The 20,256-nt window shown below is 48.7% G+C and overlaps 1 protein-coding gene across 1 annotated transcript in view; it reads left to right on the top strand.

Annotated features, from left to right (window-relative positions):
• Window positions 1-4,188: 4,188 nt before the first annotated feature.
• Window positions 4,189-20,256, top strand: part of LOC142580080 (tetraspanin-4-like) — a 56,285-nt gene continuing 40,217 nt past the window's right edge. The window contains exons 1-2 of the mRNA XM_075690853.1: window positions 4,189-4,608; window positions 18,767-18,847. Of these exons, the coding sequence (XP_075546968.1) occupies window positions 4,204-4,608; window positions 18,767-18,847 (486 nt within the window). The 5' untranslated portion in view covers window positions 4,189-4,203. The remainder of the gene's footprint in view (window positions 4,609-18,766; window positions 18,848-20,256) is intronic.

Below are 20,256 nucleotides of genomic sequence, written 5' to 3'. Positions count from 1 at the left end.
TTTCGTTGAAGGTGGTCATCTTGTCCTTGGCCCTGCACCGCGACCAACACTCTGAGTCGGCCGTGCTTGCAGCTGCGCGATTGGTTAGTCCTTGCGCGGCCGAGTTGACCGTCTCGTTGTGGTTCACGTTCATGCGTTCCGACACGTCGCTGCCCATGTGGGCCGGAAACCACTTGATCACCACAGCACTTTTGCGTCCGATTTCTTCGGCCTTGCGCAGTATGCGCGCGGCCTCACTACATACCCTACCCTTGGCGTAGTTCTTCACCGCCGTTCTAGAGTCACACAACACTGTAGTGCATCCGGGGTCGGAGACGGCCAAGGCGATGGCCACCTCCTCCGCCCGGTTTGCTTCTCGAGTCCGGACGCTCGCCGCGGTCTTCGTTGCACCCGTCGACGCTCCGACAACCACCGACGCGTATATGCGTCGCTGCTCCCTCGATACTCCGCCGCGTCCACGCAGACGGCGCCGTCTTCTCTGGCGTGGAGGTCCACGAGAGCCCTGGCCCTCGCCAACCTCCGCTCCTTGTTGTGCTCGGGGTAGCGCTGGGTTACTTTCTTTAAAGAAAGAACGAATTACCAGCTAGCCCCGCAACGTTTTTTGTTGAACGTATAAGTTCCCTGTACATTTCTGTCCTTTCTCTTTGCTTTTCTTGCGCCGTTTCGAATCCTTTTAATGACCGATTTTGCTGGGTTTATGATGTCACATTTTTTGTCCTGCCGTTGGCCATCGGGATCAGCCCGTATCCTGCCCATTCTGGTGGCTACAGACGTGCGGAGCTGGGTCCCCGAGGCCATTCGTTTTCTTCGTTTAACTCGCTGTGTGACGAGAATCAGCGGGTTCGCCCGAGTAGCCAGCGCTGAGCGCAGCGCCATCAGAGCCTCTTCAACGCGGAGTGCTTTCCCCGCGTGTCGCGATAGCGGACCGTTTTCACGCCGCCGCCGAAGGACCGCGAGCGTGCATACGTGATCGGTATACGCGGCCGATAACCGCTTGCGGCGCGAGTCAGCGCCTGCCGCTTCTTCCACGCGGCGCTGACGACGTCGGTAATCGAACGTGCACCGGCGGCCAAAGCGACGCTCGAGGGAGTAGCTCAACTCTGACAGTGCCGTGCGGGCATCGTCGAGGAAGGAAGCAGAGCGTGACGTCACGAAGACGGTAGCGGCGCCGTCATTTTCGGTGGCAGTGGGACGAAACGACATAGTTTAATAGTTGGGGACGCGGCTCACGTCGGAGTTCGACAGGATGGTGTAGTTCAAACCGCCGAATAGCGAACGGGAAGCAGACATCCGTTGTATTGGTAAGCCCTTTATTTCGATTAACTGCTGATTAATTTGGAACACCGGTGGTTCTTAAAGGTGCACTTAAAGTACTGTACACGAGTGTTCTTGCATTTCTCCCCCTACGGAAATACAGCCGCCGGGATGGAACCTGCGAGCTCATAGCCACTGCAGGGCTACGTCGGGTGCACCACCTCGGGCCGCGGCATTATTTAAAAGGGCAGCTTTCGTCGCCGACGTGGTTTGGCGTGGGCGGTTCGGGTTCTAGCCTCGGCGTGGGTCTTACACAAGCTGTCACTCACCAAAACTAAGGCACAACGGCTCTCGGGCGAAGGCTTCTACTTTTCTTTCGTGGCACCTAAGCGCTTCGAGACAGCGCTCAGTCGCGCTATAGTAAAGTGGCAGGTAAGGACAAGTGTGGTAACGCACGCTTCGCTTACGCCGGTTCTTCCGTGTGTGTGCATGGATCTGCGCGGCTTCTTTCCCCCTTCGCACGCAGCGTGCTCGAGGCTGGTCTGCTTGCTGCACTTGCCGCACCACCAGCGAAGCTCGAGCAGGTCCTGCTGTAGGATTGCGAATAAGCGCAGTGCGCAGCGGCGGGGCGTAATAATTCGGCGTACCACGTGGCCCGATCTCCGTTGCAAAACTGTGCTATATATTGTGGGCGACAGCGCTCCTCGGTCGCCGCCTGCTGAACTGCGCGCGCTTCTCGACCCCGTCGTACCTGCGACGGCTGGATTTGACGCGGCGGAACAAGGGGGGTCACGCGGTCGGCCGCGCTGCTGCGGGGGCGGCATCGCGCTTTGCGCCCACTGTGGGCCGCTGCCAGGGCGGGCGGGTCGACTGTATGCACGCGGAGCACGGGAACTGTTCGCACCAACGTCGTTGTTGTTGCTTTGTGTGTACGCGCGTGTGTGCGTGCGTGCGGAAGGCCCTTCAGAAAGCCGCGCACGAGAAGAGCGACCAGCTGTTCGGCCAGATACATTCGTTTGTTATGCTGCGGTTGGGAAATAACTGCCACCACCGGAAACTGACGGGCGAGGAGAAGAAAAATAAAAGCAATTCGAAAGTGAAACACGAAAAAAGAAAGTGGTAGTCTAGATAAGGTTCAGTGCTAGAGCATATCGCAGTGAAATATATATGTACGAAGACTGTCGTACGCGCGAAAGCACGACAAGTCAAGGGCATTCGGATGCTGTAATGTGATAGCGACAGGCATCGCAAATCCTTTTATACTGCCCCACGAACAGAAGTGCTCACGTTTTGAAAAGTCCCGGCTGTCCTTGTCACAAAATATTCTCATATGTAGTAACGCACTCAAATGGTTAAAGGCACGAGGAATAAAAAACTAGTGCAGTTAAAGATAATTGAATGCTAAGCAGGATTCAAGGAGTTCATCGTGTGCAGTGTCGTGTTTAACTTGAAATTCGTGGTCTTAAGCAAGTTTCGGGATTATAGTAATAAATTTACGGCAATAAAGCGAGTGTAAAAACTTTAGCGTAACAATTATTCTTCGTTATTGTAGGTATAGGAGTACTGTTACAGGGACCACGACTACAGACGGTGAGCCCTTCCTCCAAATGGCAAGCGTATAAAAGATGAAGCGCTTTTCGTTGCACCATTTCTATAGCTTCGTAATATCGTTTTTTGATATATGAGACGTTCTCGCATCTTGGTGTTATTAAACCATTTGGTGCAGTTTTGTTGTGTAGTTTAGTTCCCAGAGGAGTGAGAATCGCCTGGCTGAGGAGTGCCACCTTCCACTAAAGTATTCGGCCGTGGTGCCCTTGGCGACAGGCATACCACGGGGAGTCATTCCGAGGTCGGAGTGAACCGGCGAAGGGTGCCACCTTCTGTGCGACCTCACGTCCGACGTGAATGCATGCGCCCTGCGTTCGCAATTAAATCGGATCGGTGAACGATGTCGGTTTCACGTACAAGAAGCCAAGAGTGTTTCCGGCGGAGCACCCGCGAGGATGGCGCCGGATACCGAAATCGGGCTATCTTAATGCCCACTTGAAAGTGCACCGCTCACGTTCGGCAGCAAGCCGCAATGCCCGCAGCAGGTCTGCATTTGGCGACTCGCGTGGCAACGCAAACTCACGCATGCTTTTGTGCCGTCAGTACTCGATGCTCGTGGAACTGGGGATTTCATTCGGGGCTCCGTCGTGATGCGTGATGTGGAGGGAGGGTATTGTGCCGGGAAGGCGCCGTCTGCAGAGTTGCCGGGTTACATATGGAGCGGCCAGGCGGGACCCCGTAGACAGGCGCTCTGTGGCCACGAGAGCGGCCTGCAAGCTCCAGCCCTCGCAAGCACCTTCGGCGGCTGGCATTCGCGATGACGGAGCGCGACGCCTATTGCGAATTCGCGTGTCGCGTAGGGACACTGCGGGTCGGGCTGTCGCTGCCGCAGAATTGCGCCACGAGATGCGGGGCCAGCGGGTGCGCCGCACCCCGCGTGCGGACGTGTCCTCGGCGACATCGTCACGAGCCGCGAGAGGCGGCGCTGCGCCATCACGCGACACCGGCGGCGTCGGGGCCGTCGCCAATGCATTCCGCTCGGTGGGAACCGGGGCCGCGTTTGTGCGTGTGCACTCGCGCACCCCGCCGTCTGTGGCCCGATTCCGCGAAAGAAACCCGGGCTCCGGCAGCTGGTGTTTCGCTGCCGCTCGCGTCTCGCGCGGGGACTCGGATTTACGAGCCGCTCATTGTCCGAGGCGGCGCCTTGCGCGGCCGACGCGGCTCCTCCGAAGTGCCCGCCGCGCGAGTGTCCTTCCCGCACGCGGACTCTTCGGCGGTCGCCTTCGGTGCGACGCGTACTCTGCGGATGTCGCCGTCTGCTTCGCGTTCGAGTTCCATCGTCTTCGGCCACGACGGCGCCCGCAGCAGCAGCAGACCGGTCGAGTAGGCGCGCCTCCGCGCATGGCTGCGCCCCCGCCTCGTCTGCTGCGCGGCCGACTTGGCTCGTCCGCGAAGCATCACGCCCGCGCTCGGGCCGACGATGCCGAGGCGTACCCCGCTGCGCGTGGGAATGGCGGCGCGCCCTCGTCGTCCACCGCGCTGCGCCGTCGTCGCTCGTCCACTGTGTCTCCAGAGGACGCTCTCCGGCTGCGGTCGGTGTCCCTGCCCGCCTGGTCGCCGCTGTGCGCGCAGCGCAACAGCCGCGCGTCCAGCGTCGCATCGTGCTCCCGCCGCGCCGCGCGAGGCTCTGCCGCGGTCGAGTCCCGTCGCTCGCAGGAGGAGGCCGTGCTCGCGGCAGCCGCGGCCGGCATGGCTGCTGCCAGGGCCGCCGGCAGGACGCCCTACGTGCCCGTCGGACACCAACAGGTGCGGCCACACGCTCTCTGTACAGCGGCGTCGCGTTTCCCGGTGGCGGCGCCGTATGCATATGTAATCAATCGCGGCCAGTCTGCCCGCGTTTTTGGTCGCACCTCGACGCGTCGCGAGCGTATTGGCGTGCATGTGAACCGCGTGCCTTGTGTATCTCTCGTTCGTGTACGTGTGCCTGTTTAGGACGCGCGGACGGGTGCATTCAGTTCCCACGTATTGTTTCCGTTCCTCCCCGCTTTTTATATCCTTTTTTTCTTTTTTCCCCGCGTGTGAGTAACCGGCGCCTCGGTTGGTTCGCATTTGTATTGTTTGCACGTGAGACAATCTTGTGTCCGCAGCCAAAGCAAAATCTATATTTCTCCCGCACGTCTTCCGGCTCGCAGAGACCGGTCGCGGACAGACGACGACCGCGGACTTCCAAGTCGAGTAACTCTTCCCGACAGCTGCGGAGAAGCAGGCACGCAGTTATTCGCGACTCCTCGCTAGAAGCTCGTTGCTACACAAAGCGCCCACTGTACCGCGTGTCCCAGCTAGCATTAGCCAGCGCGTTCGCCGAAAGAAAATATTTTAGACAAAAGCTCGGTTCGCGATGCAAATATAACGCCTACAGTATTCGGTTGTCTGCACCACTGACGACCGAATACCTTAGGTCTTGTGAGTGTATCTTGCACGTTGTACTTTGAACATTTTTTTTCGCTGAACAGATGAACCAACGTTAGCTCGGACACACTATATACAAACAAGATACGTTATACAAGGAACGGGCCAGGAGATTCCAGAGGTTCGACGGTATTTGATTTCGCTCCGGGACATAAGTGACCCTGTCCCAGAGATATTCAAATCAAAACTAACCCTATATGTAGGGAGACGATTTCTCATCAACGTATTTGACTTTGACGGCTGATCCTTACGACAGCGCACGATACATGTGTCCTCGCATAACTTTTAGTGTGGATTACACCCGATACTGCTGCCCCGTTACAGTCGCCCACATGTACGGCGTGTGGACTTATTTGCCCGTTCATCCTGGTCTGACTTGCGTGTCTCGATGACTGGACGGTGCCCGATGGGGGTCTTCCAAAACAGCTCCAGCCCGGGTAAAGCACGGTTACGCTCATCACTTGCTTCTTTGCATCGAGTTTCATTGGAACGACTTAAGAAAGCTTCCCAATGTAGGTTCCAGCTAGTGCATTGGAAGTGTCGTAACTTTTATTTATTTTGTTTTCGCTTTGAGGAATAGAATAGCGAGCGGCGTGGGGAGCAGCGGCTGTTTTTATAGCAGTGGCCCCGTCATCAGTAATAGTTCTCAGTGTTAGAGAGCTGTTCGCCATTTTTATATATTTCTTGTGTACATTATCAGGATGTTAAAGGCATGGCGCTACATTATAGCATACCATTTCACATACCGGGTGTTATTATTATTTTTTTTGTTTTCATATTTTAAGAGCACGCATACAGTATTTAAAGAAATCGCCTGTGGCATATAGCGTAACTGTCATCGAGCTGGAGAACTCGAAGCGGCCGACATTACTTGCACGAGGAGTGCATAATCGACCAATTTACCAAGAATCACTAACTAATTATCTAACTAAAAATTATCTTAGGCGTCTGCTACCGGCCCCCCTCGAATAGTTCGTTTTGTGATCACATGCATGACTGTCTAAATCAATTAACAGTAAGATTCCCGGGAGCAAAGATAATTCTTATGGGTGACTTTAACTTTCCTAACATAAATTGGTCAAGCACATGTCCCTTCTCTAACCCATCATCCAGTGAGGCTAATCAGTTTATCGCTATTTGTTCTGACTTTACCTTAGTACAAACGGTCGTCATTCCAACACGTGTAACAGGCACTACGTCATCATTACTTGATCTCGTACTGACATCATCAGCTGATATTATATCCCCGATAACGCACACACCTGGCCTTAGTGATCACGATACATTACATTTTACAATCACGATATCACTACCACTGAAACGTAAACGATTTAAGGAAATAAAAGATTATAAAAAGGCTAACTTCTCCGCAATAAACAACGAACTTGCTTCCTTTCTTGACACGTTTTTACTTTGCCATCTTGATCGTTCTGTCGAGACAAATTGGCGCCTCTTTAAAGAAAAAGTATCTGATCTAATAAATCGTTATATTCCAGTCCGACGTATATATTCAAATAGTAACGCACCGTGGTATAACAGACACCTTAGCAGACTAAGTAACAAAAAGAAACGCCTATTTCGTATCGCTAAACGGTCACTAAATCCTGAACGCTGGTTCTCATACAAATCTGCTGCCGCCACGTACTTTTCAAATTTACGGTCTGCAAAATTTTCCTACTACAACGTTACCCTACCCAAGCTACTGAAAACTAACAGTAAGGCATTCTGGAGCTCTATGAAAGGAGATAACACTAGAAAGGTTACTCTAACTTCACTAACTGGGAAAGCAATCGCCGACCACGCATGCGCTGACGTGCTAAATGACACGTTCGTACAGGCCTTTTCGCCGTCTTCGCATGTTACTCCACCTCCCGAAATACGGCCTAAAAGATATCCCCACATGGATCCCATAGCATTTAATAGTAACGGTATTAAATCGATTATAAATAAATTAGAATTGAAATCGTCATGTGGTGTTGATGGAATTAACAATAAATTTTTACACAGTACTAGTGAGTATTGCTCGATAATTTTAGAATTAGTTTTTTCTCAGTCGCTTCACAGCGGCACATTGCCTTTAGATTGGAAAACGGCTAAGATCGTTCCAATTCATAAATCTGGTGATACGCATAACCCTTCTAATTATAGGCCCATTAGTTTAACTTCTGTGCCCTGTAAAATAATGGAGCACGTAATTTATTCTCAGGTAATCAATCACCTTGAATCTAACAACTTCTTTACATCTAGCCAACATGGTTTTCGTAAAACATTCTCCTGTGATACTCAGCTTCTTTGCTTCACTAACGACTTGCATACTAACTTGGACGCAGGATTTCTTACGGACGGTATTTTCCTTGATTTCGCTAAAGCTTTTGACAAAGTACACCACACATTACTGCTATCTAAACTCAGCGCACTAAACATTGATACTAATGTACTTAATTGGATAAAAGCATTTCTAACACACCGCATGCAATTTGTAAGCGTTAATGAAGTTAATTCAACTCTAACCCCAGTTAAATCAGGTGTTCCACAAGGGTCTGTGCTTGGACCGCTGTTGTTTTTAATCTACATTAACGATCTACCTGATAACATTTCGTCTAAAATTTGTCTTTTTGCAGATGACTGCGTAATATATCGTAAAATTACTAATGACACTAATATTTCATCTCTTCAGGACGATTTAAACACATTGCATAACTGGACTATAAAATGGCACATGCAGCTTAACGTCAAGAAATGTAAATCAATGCGAATATCCCGTACTAATGAAGCTTGTCCTGCCTATTTACTTAATAACATTCCTTTAGAGAGCGTAAGAAATTACAAATATCTGGGCGTCCATATAACCTATAACTTATCCTGGAAGTACCATATCGACTTTATAACGAGCAAAGCTAATCGCACACTTGGATATCTTCGTAGAAACTTCTCGCTCGCACCATTATCACTCAAACATTTATTATACACGACATATGTCCGTCCGCAGTTGGAATATGCATCATCAGTATGGGACCCACATCATGCCACCTCAATTAACTGCCTTGAAAGTGTCCAGAATCGCTCCGCTCGGTTTATACTAGCTAATTACCATCGTACGGCAAGCGTAACACAAATGAAGACTACTCTGAACCTACCTTCGCTATTAACCCGCAGGAAACAATCACGTCTATGCTTATTTCATAAGATTTACTACCAGAACGCTGCGCTTCGGTCGGCGTGGATTAACCCAGCACCATTCATCTTCTCACGTAGAGATCATAGGCATAAGGTACATGTTCCTCGCTCTAACACACTAACACATTCGCAATCATTTTTACCTAAAACATGCAACGAATGGAACGGTCTGCCAGCATCTATTGTCAATATAAGTAATCATGTTCAATTTAGAAATGCTTTAGTTAACTACATGTAAATCATGAAACTTTCGTTCAATATATCATGTGACTTGTTATTGTATAAGTGCTATTTTTTCAAGTTAACTATGTATGTATTTACCTATCATTCCCAGCCTGTATATTGAAGTGTATGATGAGATTTCTATGGTGAACTACGACTATTTTTTGTGTAAATTAGTGAGCTAGTATAATTTTCTATTTTTACTTATGCTGTGCCTTTCCTGTATGTCATTTTTTACTTCCTTTATGAAGCCTCTCCCCTCTATAATGTATATTTACTCTGAGGGTACTGTAAATAAATAAATAAATAAATTTGTAAATTAATTGCTTTATGCCACACATTGCAATTTACGTGTATATAGCCAGCGAGTTTGCAAAGGATATTTACTTGGAACGAATTCTAAGGATCGCACGTGTCTCGAGATATGCGCCGTGTAACTTGCGGCAAATAAATATGCACTACTGTCCCAATTGACTTTTTTTTTTATCAAACCTACGTTTTTCGCATTGCAGCACAAAAGTCAGTGGAACGTACACGTATATCGTGACACACCGCACAATTTGGGAATGAATTTTTCGAAACTGGTGCCTGAAAATTCATTCCAAGCGTATTTGCCTGGCGAATTGACTCGCCGGAATTGTTTCGATTTTTCGTGCGGGTAATGTCCAGCTCTTTCATTAATTCGAGCTCGTTGACTTGACTTATCCTATGTGTCATGACCTATTCTGAAAATTCTGCACGAAAAAAAAAAAGCACCCCATGTATAGTTAATTCGGCACAAAAACACAAAATTCCTCGTGGATAGAAGTTTTGCGATGGTACCCACCGTTAAGCAGGGACCAGCTGTTCGTTGAGGTCGATGACAAAGAGACGGCAGGGGAAGTGAATTGCCGCATTGTTGATGCCTATTACATACCTTTAAGGATACACATCTGAAGTTGAAGCCTCTGACGTCTCGAACATCGGTCAGTGGTTTCGAAAGAAAGACAGCCGAGTGTTTCGCTCTGACCTGGAAGAATACTATTCAAAAAGGGTGAAAAAGGGTGCGGCAGATGCCGGCTTTGCGAGTCAGTGGGTCATCGAGCACACGACGTGCGAGGACTTCGCGGACAGACGCTCGCCGTGCGAGCGTGTCGCTTGCTGGGCAGAGGAAGTACGCTCTTTGCTCGAAGGGCATTCGAGTGGTGTGGGTTGGTTTATCTAAAGTTCCTCGCGGCCCTTATGACCGCAGCAAGGTCAATCATATTGTATGCGTAGACGGCGCTGGTGTGCACAGAATGCGCGTCGACGCAACTCCAACGTGTGACGTCTCTCGGAGCAGTTCCGCAACTGTCTGTGTCTCTCTCTCTCTTTTTTTTTTTCATGTCTGGCAGAAACAACGCGAGTCCTGTGTGAAAAATGATAACGACGTGGGAGATGCATTATTCGATACAGTGCCGACTCTTGCTGTTCACTTACGCGGCGTGACGTGTACACGGGTCACGTGAACTGTGAGGCGTGGAAATGTGACATTTTTTTTCTTTGTCGTCGCCTCTCTTCGCCGTCGTGCGAGAAAGCGTGCGCGGCCGCTTTGTGCATTCGATCATTGCGGTGACGCCTCGCGCGCTCCCTCTGCCGTGTGTTGTTTTTTTCCCCCCGTTCGCTCGCTTGCATCTTCTTTTGCGCGTCGGCGCTGTCTGCGCCGGTGTCCGCGGCCCCCGCTGACCTCCCGGGACCTCGTCGAGCGCGATCGATCACGCTGCGTGCGGCGCGCCCAGATTTGAGCCCCCGCCCCGTGCACCTTGCGAGGCGCTCTTGCTCCACACGGATGTCCGAACGCAGTTCCGCCTCGAGAAAAACTGGAACTGTCTATCTATGGTTAGCCCTCATTCCTGGCTTTACCCTTGTGCACAAATGAAACAAATATGTTGAGTTATAACTGGGTTAGTTTGGTAATTACTTAGTAATTGGTTTGCAGAAGTTTCCACAACTGAAACTTCACTCCGGCTTACCGAAAGCGCAACTGTATGCACCTTGCGTTAAATTTCATGCGCTTAAATGAGCGTGTTGAGCCGCTCTGCGCGCCATATAGCGTGCGATCGATTGTTGGACATTACAGAGACGTGCTCTCCGGTCGGATCACCGCGAAGTGTGGTCTTCACAAAGTGCGCCACGAAAAAAAAAAAGAACTTGTTGAACGGCACCGATGGCATGTCCCCTCGATGCAGCGACTTTGTGTACTTCATAAACAGGACGCGGCGACTGATGCTCTATATGTCGTGATTGGTCAAAATATAATGTGGGATTTGCCTTCCCACGACATTGTGAGTACTGCGAATGAAGCGTCCCTCTCCCCGGCATCCTGAAAAATATTCCTGACTACACCACTGCCATCCAGAGGTGTATGAGAATTTCCCAAAGTGGAGGCGAATAAGAGGCGCGGTTACTCCAAAAAAGAACAGTTGCGAGCTGTTGCTTAGCCTGCAAAGAATATGCACCCCCTTTTAGCGTTTTAGATTGTCGCACAACAGCAATCGTCGTCAACCTTGCGTATATTTTCGTTCTGGCGTTCGGATATATACCAATCATCAACCATATATATATATATATATATATATATATATATATATATATATATATATATATATACGTAGCGTTGTGCCCCTCGTGCGTAGTATCTTAGTATTTTTCCAACAGGAAAGTAGCGAGCGCGCGGTATTCACAATATATTTCTAACGATAATTGTTGTAGGACATGATATAAGCGTAAAGCTACAATTTTTTTTTACAGTGAAGCTGCGTACCTCTAACACCCCCCACCCGCCTCAGCGCATTTGTCGTGTCCGCGGGCAAAAATTCAACCAATCACAGCGGGACGCGCGCGCCGCGTGCGCCGCTAGTTTCGTTGCAGCGCCACCAGATGGCGCACGCCTCCGCGCAGCGGCACCGGAGGAGAAATAAAAAAAGAAGAACCAGAAGGCTCGCCTTCGCGCATAGCGTTCGCCGCAAGTGTTTGCCGGTAAAGATTACAGTTGCATAAGCTGCAGGGGCCAGGAAACGGCAGCTGTAGCATACAAAGCAGGGAGTGACGTCACTACACTTTCATATGTCGAAGAAGAACCCGCCTAGCAAGTTATTTGTGTTGTGATAGCGCTGTGGAAAGGCCACGCACTGTTAGGACGCCTGAAGAGCGGTGCGAATACGATGAGCTACTAAAGGAACAGCAACGTCAATCTACACAACGGCGTCGTGCTCAGAGTCGGCAGGACCCAGTTCAAGGCTGCGTCACATTGGTCTATCGGCAGGCACGTAACCAAGAGCACCCCCCCCCCCCCCCCGAAATTAAGCGGCATAGCCCCTCACGCTTCCCTCCCTTCTCCGCCCACGCCACCGCTCCTCACACACATTCCTTAAGCGCCGCCAAATCAATGTTGAAACTTGACAGTTTTTCTACGGTGAACAATTTGCTGCCTATTCACTCCTTTTGGATGGCGGTAGTTATCGGCATCTCCTGGACTGTGAAGGCCAGTTTCCTCACAGATTCGGTGCCCGCACTATTAACTCGAGATGCGTTCATCATCATCATCATCAGCCTAGTTACGCCCACTGCAGGGCAAAGGCCTCTCCCATACTTCTCCAACTACCCCGGTCATGTACTAATTGTGGCCATGTTGTCCCTGCAAACGTCTTAATTTCATCCGCCCACCTAACTTTCTGCCGCCCCCTGCTACGCTTCCCTTCCCTTGGAATCCAGTCCGTAACCCTTAATGACCATCGGTTATCTTCCCTCCTCATTACATGTCCTGCCCATGCCCATTTCATTTTCTTGATTTCAACTAAGATGTCGTTTACCCGCGTTTGTTGCCTCACCCAATCTGCTCTTTTCTTATCCCTTAACGTTACACCCATCATTCTTCTTTCCATAGCTCGTTGCGTCGTCCTCAATTTCAGCAAAACCCTTTTCGTAAGCCTCCAGGTTTCTGCCCCATATGTGAGTACTGGTAACACACAGCTGTTATACACTTTCCTTTTGAGGGATAGTGGCAACCTGCTGTTCATGATTTGAGAATGCCTGCCAAACGCACCCCAGCCCATTCTTATTCTTCTGGTTATTTCAGTCTCATAATCCGGATCCGTGGTCACTACCTGCCCTAAGTAGATGTATTCCCTTACCACTTCCAGTGCTTCGCTACCTATCGTAAACTGCTGTTCTCTTCCGAGACTGTTAAACAACACTTTAGTTTTCTGCAAATTAATTTTCAGACCCACCCTTCTGCTTTGCCTCTCCAGGTCAGTGAGCATGCATTGCAATTGGTCTCCTGAGTTACTAAGCAAGGCAATATCATCAGCGAATCGCAAGTTGCTAAGGTATTCTCCATCAACTTTTATCCCCAATTCTTCCCACTCCAGGCCTCTGAATACCTCCTGTAAACATGCTGTGAATAGCATTGGAGATATCGTATCTCCCTGTCTGACGCCTTTCTTTATAGGGATTTTGTTACTTTCTTTGTGGAGGACTACGGTGGCTGTGGAGCCGCTATAGATATCTTCCAGTATTTTTACATATGGCTCATCTGCACCCTGATTCCGTAATGCCTCCATGACTGCTGAGGTTTCGACTGAATCAAACGCTTTCTCGTAATCAATGAAAGCTATATATAAGGGTTGGTTATATTCTGCACATTTCTCTATCACTTGATTGACAGTGTGAATATGGTCTATTGTTGAGTAGCCTTTACGGAATCCTGCCTGGTCCTTTGGTTGACAGAAGTCTAAGGTGTTCCTGATTCTATTTGCGATTACCTTAGTAAATACTTTGTAGGCAACGGACAGTAAGCTGATCGGTCTAATTTTTCAAGTCTTTGGCGTCCCCTTTCTTATGGATTAGGATTATGTTAGCGTTCTTCCAAGATTCCGGTACGCTCGAGGTTATGAGGCATTGCGTATACAGGGTGGCCAGTTTCTCTAGAACAATCTGACCACCATCCTTCAACAAATCTGCTGTTACCTGATCCTCCCCAGCTGCCTTCCCCCTTTGCATAGCTCCTAAGGCTTTCTTTACTTCTTCTGGCGTTACCTGTGGGATTTCGCATTCCTCTAGGCTATTCTCTCTTCCACTATCGTCGTGGGTGCCGCTGGTACTGTATAAATCTCTATAGAACTCCTCAGCCACTTGAACTATCTCATCCATTTTAGTAACGATATTGCCGGCTTTGTCTCTTAACGCACACGTCTGATTCTTGCCTATTCCTAGTTTCTTCTTCACTGTTTTTAGGCTTCCTCCGTTCCTGAGAGCCTGTTCAATTCTATCCATATTATAGTTTCTGATGTCCGCTGTCTTACGCTTGTTGATTAACTTAGAAAGTTCTGCCAGTTCTATTCTAGCTGTAGGGTTAGAGGCTTTCATACATTGGCGTTTCTTGATCAGATCTTTCGTCTCCTGCGATAGCTTACTGGTTTCCTGTATAATGGCGTTACCACCGACTTCTATTGCGCACTCCTTAATGATGCCCATGAGATTGTCGTTCATTGCTGCAACACTAAGGTCCTATCTTCCTGAGTTAAAGCCGAGTACCTGTTCTGTAGCTTGATCCGGAATTCCTCTAGTTTCCCTCTTACCGCTAACTCATTGATTGGCTTCTTGTGTACCAATTTCTTCCGTTCCCTCCTCAAGTCTAGGCTAATTCGAGTTCTTACCATTCTATGGTCACTGCAGCGTACCTTGCCGAGCACGTCTACATCTTGTATGATGCCAGGGTTCGCGCAGAGTATGAAGTCGATTTCATTTCTAGTCTCACCATTCGGGCTCCTCCACGTCCACTTTCGACTAACCCGCTTGCGGAAAAATGTGTTCATTATCCGCATATTATTCTGTTCTGCAAACTCTACTAATAATTCTCCTCTGCTATTCCTAGAGCCTATGCCATATTCTCCCACTGACTTGTCTCCAGCCTGCTTCTTGCCTACCCTGGCATTGAAGTCGCCCATCAGTATAGTGTATTTTGTTTTGACTTTACCCATCGCCGATTCCACGTCTTCATAAAAGCTTTCGACTTCCTGGTCATCATGACTGCATGTAGGGGCGTAGACTTGTACCACCTTCAATTTGTACCTCTTATTAAGCTTCACAACAAGACCTGCCACCCTCTCGTTAATGCTATAGAATTCCTGTATGTTACCAGCTATTTCCTTATTAATCAGGAATCCGACTCCTAGTTCTCGTCTCTCTGCTAAGCCCCGGTAACACAGTACATGCCCGCTTTTTAGCACTGTATATGCTTCTTTTGTCCTCCTAACCTCACTGAGCCCTATTATATCCCATTTACTACCCTCTAATTCCTCCAATAACACTGCTAGACTCGCCTCGCTAGATAGCGTTCTAACGTTAAACGTTGCCAGGTTCAGATTCCAATGGCGGCCTGTCCGGAGCCAGGTATTCTTAGCACCCTCTGCAGCGTCACAGATCTGACCGCCGCCGTGGTCAGTTGCTTCGCGGCTGCTGGGGACTGAGGGCCGGGGTTTGATTGTTGTATTCATATAGGAGGTTGTGGCTCAGTACTGCACCAGGGTGGCCAATCCTGCTCTGGTGAGAGAGTGCGTTACCGGTTCTGGTCACCGGGATCAGGCCGCACTCCAGGCCTGTTTGTGCAATTTTCTCAACACACGTTTTTTTTTTGTATTTTCCGGTGGAGAATTGCGCTGCACCGGGATTTGAATCACGGTCCTTTTGCACTGGAGACGGATACTCTACCGTCCCCGCAGGAGTTAAATTAAAAATTGGAGAATGGGGTTTTGCGTGACAAAACCACTTTCTGATTATGCACGCCTTAGTGGAGGACTCGGAAAATTTCGACCACCTGGGGTTCTTTAACGTGCACCAAATTCTAAGTACACGGGTGTTTTCGCATTTCGCCCCCATCGAAATGCGGCCGCCGTGGCCGGGGTCCGATCCCGCGACCTCGTGCTCAGCAGTCTAACACCATGACCACTGAGCAACCACGGCGGGTCCCGCAGGAGTTGTACGCCTCATTTAACCTACAGTGGTGCCCAATTTGATCAGTCAAGGTGGGCCAATCTGAGCTCGGTTATACCGCATGGATGGCACTCGGCTAGAGAACCTGGTATTTATGACCTGCACATGTGTGGCCACACATAATTGAGGATATATAATTTTATTTTTAGGAGGGTTTCCGTACAGTGATAAAATGAAGGAAAAGACATTAAAAAGAAAGAAAAAAAAGGGGGGGAAAAAGGAACATAACTTGTGATTTGAACTCGTGATCCTTCAATGTTGCCCGGAAAGGTAGCTCAGTCGGTTGGTTCGTCAAGCCAGCGGTTACTTTCAAGCGCCATAGCTCCTGCTCCGAGCCTCATACTTATGTGGAAGGGGGCTGGTGTTGTCCGCGACAGTCGATTTTGAGTGGTTGGAAGGCATAATTTCTTGGAAAAATGGCCGCCAGAGGAGCAGCGTGAACTCGAGCGGCTTTAGAGACTAGGAAAACTGCCTTACAATATTTAGACTTGAGGGGTAGTTTCGTTAACAAACATAACACGGCAATCAGCACTCGAATACGACGAGAGAAATTATTGAGACGTGGAAAATTCCCTTGAAATAAATCTGGTTTGCGAGACAAATGCTTGTATGTATTGAATCTCTTAAAAGATGAGGGGGGAAATATGCGCTCACCGAGAGGGCATCGTCAGCACGAGACCACCACCAGGCAGCTTACGGGGGTGTGGAGGGCTTCGCGGCCGGAACGAAGCCTCCCCTCTCCGCCGGCCAGGCGTGGAAAACGCGCTTTCCGATCGCTCAAGGTTGCGCAGGAATAGTATAGCTCTAGCGTCTAGGAAAAGCTTTCACAGGTGCGAGGGCGGCACGCATAGCGTGGGAAGCTAGCCGCCGGAATAGCTATCTTCGAGAGCTATTCTATATTATATTATATTATACTTCGAGAGCTATGACTGATGCTTTTCTATATATATGTATTCATCTCATCTATGCGATCGCATGCACGCGCTGTTTCTTTGTCTCTGCGTGTAGTAGTTAAGAGAGCCAGTTTAAGGGCGGAGAAGAGGGAAGGAAAGGAAAGCAAACTTGTAGCGCCGTGGTTTTAAAGCGCAACCGTGGTAGAGAAACGGAAAGGCGATATAAGCATGCGTGGCCATGATACGCACACGACAAACTGCCTTACAATATTTAGACTTGAGGGGTAGTTTCGTTAACAAACTATAACACGGCAATCAGCCCTCGAATATAATTATAACCCTAACAATAATTGTAAATATTCATCTCATCTATAGGATCTAAAGCGCGCGTTGTTTCTTGCCTCTGCGTGTAGTAGTTAAGAGAGCCAGTTTAAGGGCGGAGAAGAGGGAAGGAAAGGAAAGCAAACTTGCAGCGCCGTGGTTTTAAAGCGCAACCGTGGTAGAGAAACGGAAAGGCGATATAAGCATGTGTGGCCATAATACGCACACGACAAACCGCCTTACAACATTTAGACTTGAGGGGAAGCTTCGTTAACAAACTATAACACGGCAATCAGCACTTGAATATAATTATAACCCTAATAATAATTGTAAATATTCATCTCATCTATAGGATCTAAAGCGCGTGCTGTTTCTTGCCTCTGCGTGTAGTAGTTAAGAGAGCCAGTTTAAGGGCGGAGAAGAGGGAAGGAAAGGAATGCAAACTTGCAGCGCCGTGGTTTTAAAGCGCAACCGTGGTAGAGAAACGGAAAGGCGATATAAACATGCATGGCCATGATACGCACACGACAAACCGCCTTACAACATTTAGACTTGAGGGGAAGCTTCGTTAACAAACTATAACACGGCAATCAGCACTTGAATATAATTATAACCCTAATAATAATTGTAAATATTCATCTCATCTATAGGATCTAAAGCGCGCGCTGTTTCTTGCCTCTGCGTGTAGTAGTTAAGAGAGCCAGTTTAAGGGCGGAGAAGAGGGAAGGAAAGGAAAGCAAACTTGCAGCGCCGTGGTTTTAAAGCGCAACCGTGGTAGAGAAACGGAAAGGCGATATAAGCATGCGTGGCCATGATACGCACACGACAAACCGCCTTACAACATTTAGACTTGAGGGGAAGCTTCGTTAACAAACTATAACACGGCAATCAGCACTCGAATACGACGAGAGAAATTATTGAGACGTGGAAAATTCCCTTGAAATAAATCTGGTTTGCGAGACAAATGCTTGTATGTATTGAATCTCTTAAAAGATGATGAGGGGGGAATGCGTTCAGTTGTCACCATCTATTCAACGGTCACGTGCATCGCTGTTGCTTCTTTAGTTCAACCTTCTTTGTCTAGACTGATCCAGGGACTAGGAAAGGGATTCGATTCGTGATCAGCTGGTCTGTATGCTCGAGAAACTAGTTGCGGCCGGAGAAAACGCCCGTTGCGTTTAACTTTTCCTTTTGCTGCATTATTTCCTCGAGTGACCGCTCGCCGCGACGCTGGCAGATCCTCGGAACCGTATACCCGTGGTATGAGTTACACAAGGTGAAAAATAGAATAATGCGAGACAGCATCCATAATCAAACCCTGCAATAAACCTTAAACACACAAACAATATGACTGTCATCCATTACATCATCTGGTTTTTCCCTTATTGTACAGTATTTTTCGTGCAAAATTGGCAACTGGAAACAAGAGTCGCAAGGAGTTGAGAAATTAAACGATCTAATAAGGGAGAGAGCCAAGGCAACAGCCAAACAGGATGGAAAAGTGAAAATTAACAAATTTACCCGTTATCCATCGTCATTTCCATCGTGCGTTCTTGTTGCTCGGTAGCGCGTTTGCACTTCAACTTGTAATGCGTGTGAATGCATCTATGAGTATGCACATTTTTATGTCGGGATGAAAGTTTCACGGAAGCGGGAACTGTAAAACTAAAATACTCCGCCCGACACAAACACCTCGCACACGAGCCTGGATAATATGCAAAATGCCGTCATTATTAGCAGGATGAGTGCTTAGGCCCGAAATACTCTTGCTTTTATTTTCTCGAATAACCATTGCTTTTTGCAGTTACCGCATAAAATTCTGCATGAAACGTTCGTGCTGCGAGCTTATCGCCCCGTGTGGTGTGTTTCAGGTCCCCGAAGTCGGCGCCATGGGCCGGACGGGCTACACGTGCGTCCGCCGCACGCTCTGCTGCTACAACCTGCTCTTCTGGGTGAGCTGTGCACTCCGCCCATGTGCTGCGCTGCGCCTCTGGCCGTCTTGGATCGAGATTGCTCGTCGAGCAGCGTTTCTGTCTCCCAGCCCGCGGCCTCTGCTCGCGGACAACTTTCTGTGGCAACGAAGGGAAAGATATGCGGCTTGTGTACATGTTTGTCAATGCGCCAAATAATCCGGCATAGCTTGACTGCGCTTTTGGTTTCTTGGAACACAAGCCGAATCGGCGTATATAGATTCCACGTGCGGTGGTTTCGCACTTTCCCAAACGCGGATGGGAAGAGCAGAACAGCAAGTCAAATTTAAGACTCCGTGTTTTATTTAACGTTACTTTGCGTTGTAAATATAATGTGCTTAAGCCTTCTCTTTCGTGGCCTAAACTAACGCGGATGAGAATGTGGGACTGTTTTTTCGCTTTTACGTGTGCGCCCTTTCCTGCGTCCGTAGTTTCATTGCCACAGAAAGTTCTCCGCGATAGTATTTTCTTCAATAGTTATGTCTGCCCTCCGCTCCTGCACAGTCCTCTCTGCACGCTCCTCTCCGGTAAGAGCGTTAATAATACTGAAAGTGAGACAGAAAAATTACGGCAGAATTTATTTCACGGTGGCTGCCGGCGGTAATGCGAATAGAAATCCAGAAATGTAGCGACAGACCATATTCCTGAAGTAACGTTTAACACACAAATTGTGCTAATTCTGAGACTCGTCGCATCAGCTATGTGCCTCCTACTGCGATGTCATACCACTTTGCTATGGCGCTCACGTGCCACATGCTCGGCAAGGCCCGCTGCAGTGACCATAGGAAGGTGAGAACTCGAATTGGCCTAGACTTGAGGAGGGAGCGGAAGAAACTGGTACATCAGAAGCCGATCAATGAGTTGGCGGTAAGAGCGAAGATAGAGGAATTCCGGATCAAGCTACAGAACAGATATTCGGCTTTAACTCAGGAGTGAACCTTAGTGTTGGGCAGGCATTGAACGACAATTTTATGTGCATTATTAAGGAGTGTGCAATAGAAGTCAGTGGTAACTTCGTTAGACAGGATACCAGTAATCTATCGCAGGAGACGAAGATCTGATTAAGAAACGCCAATGTATGAAAGCCTCTAACCCTACAGCTAGAATAGAACTGGCAGAACTTTCGAAGTTAATCAACAAGCGTAAGACACCTGACATAAGGAAGTATAATATTCATAGAATTGAACATGCTCTCAGGAACGGAGGAAGCCTAAAAGCAGTGAAGACGAAACTAGGAATTGGCAAGAATCAGATGTATGCGTTAAGAGACAAAGCCGGCAATATCATTACTAATATTAAGGAGATAGTTCAAGTGGCTGAGGAGTTCTATAGAGATTTATGCAGTACCTGTGGCACTGACGACGATAATGGAAGAGAGAATAGTCTACAGG

The sequence above is a fragment of the Dermacentor variabilis genome, chromosome 4 (genome assembly GCF_050947875.1).
Source record: "Dermacentor variabilis isolate Ectoservices chromosome 4, ASM5094787v1, whole genome shotgun sequence".
In the NCBI taxonomy this organism is placed as follows: domain Eukaryota; kingdom Metazoa; phylum Arthropoda; class Arachnida; order Ixodida; family Ixodidae; genus Dermacentor; species Dermacentor variabilis.
Note: the sequence above shows the minus strand (reverse complement) of the source record. Positions and strands in the feature narration are given on the sequence as shown.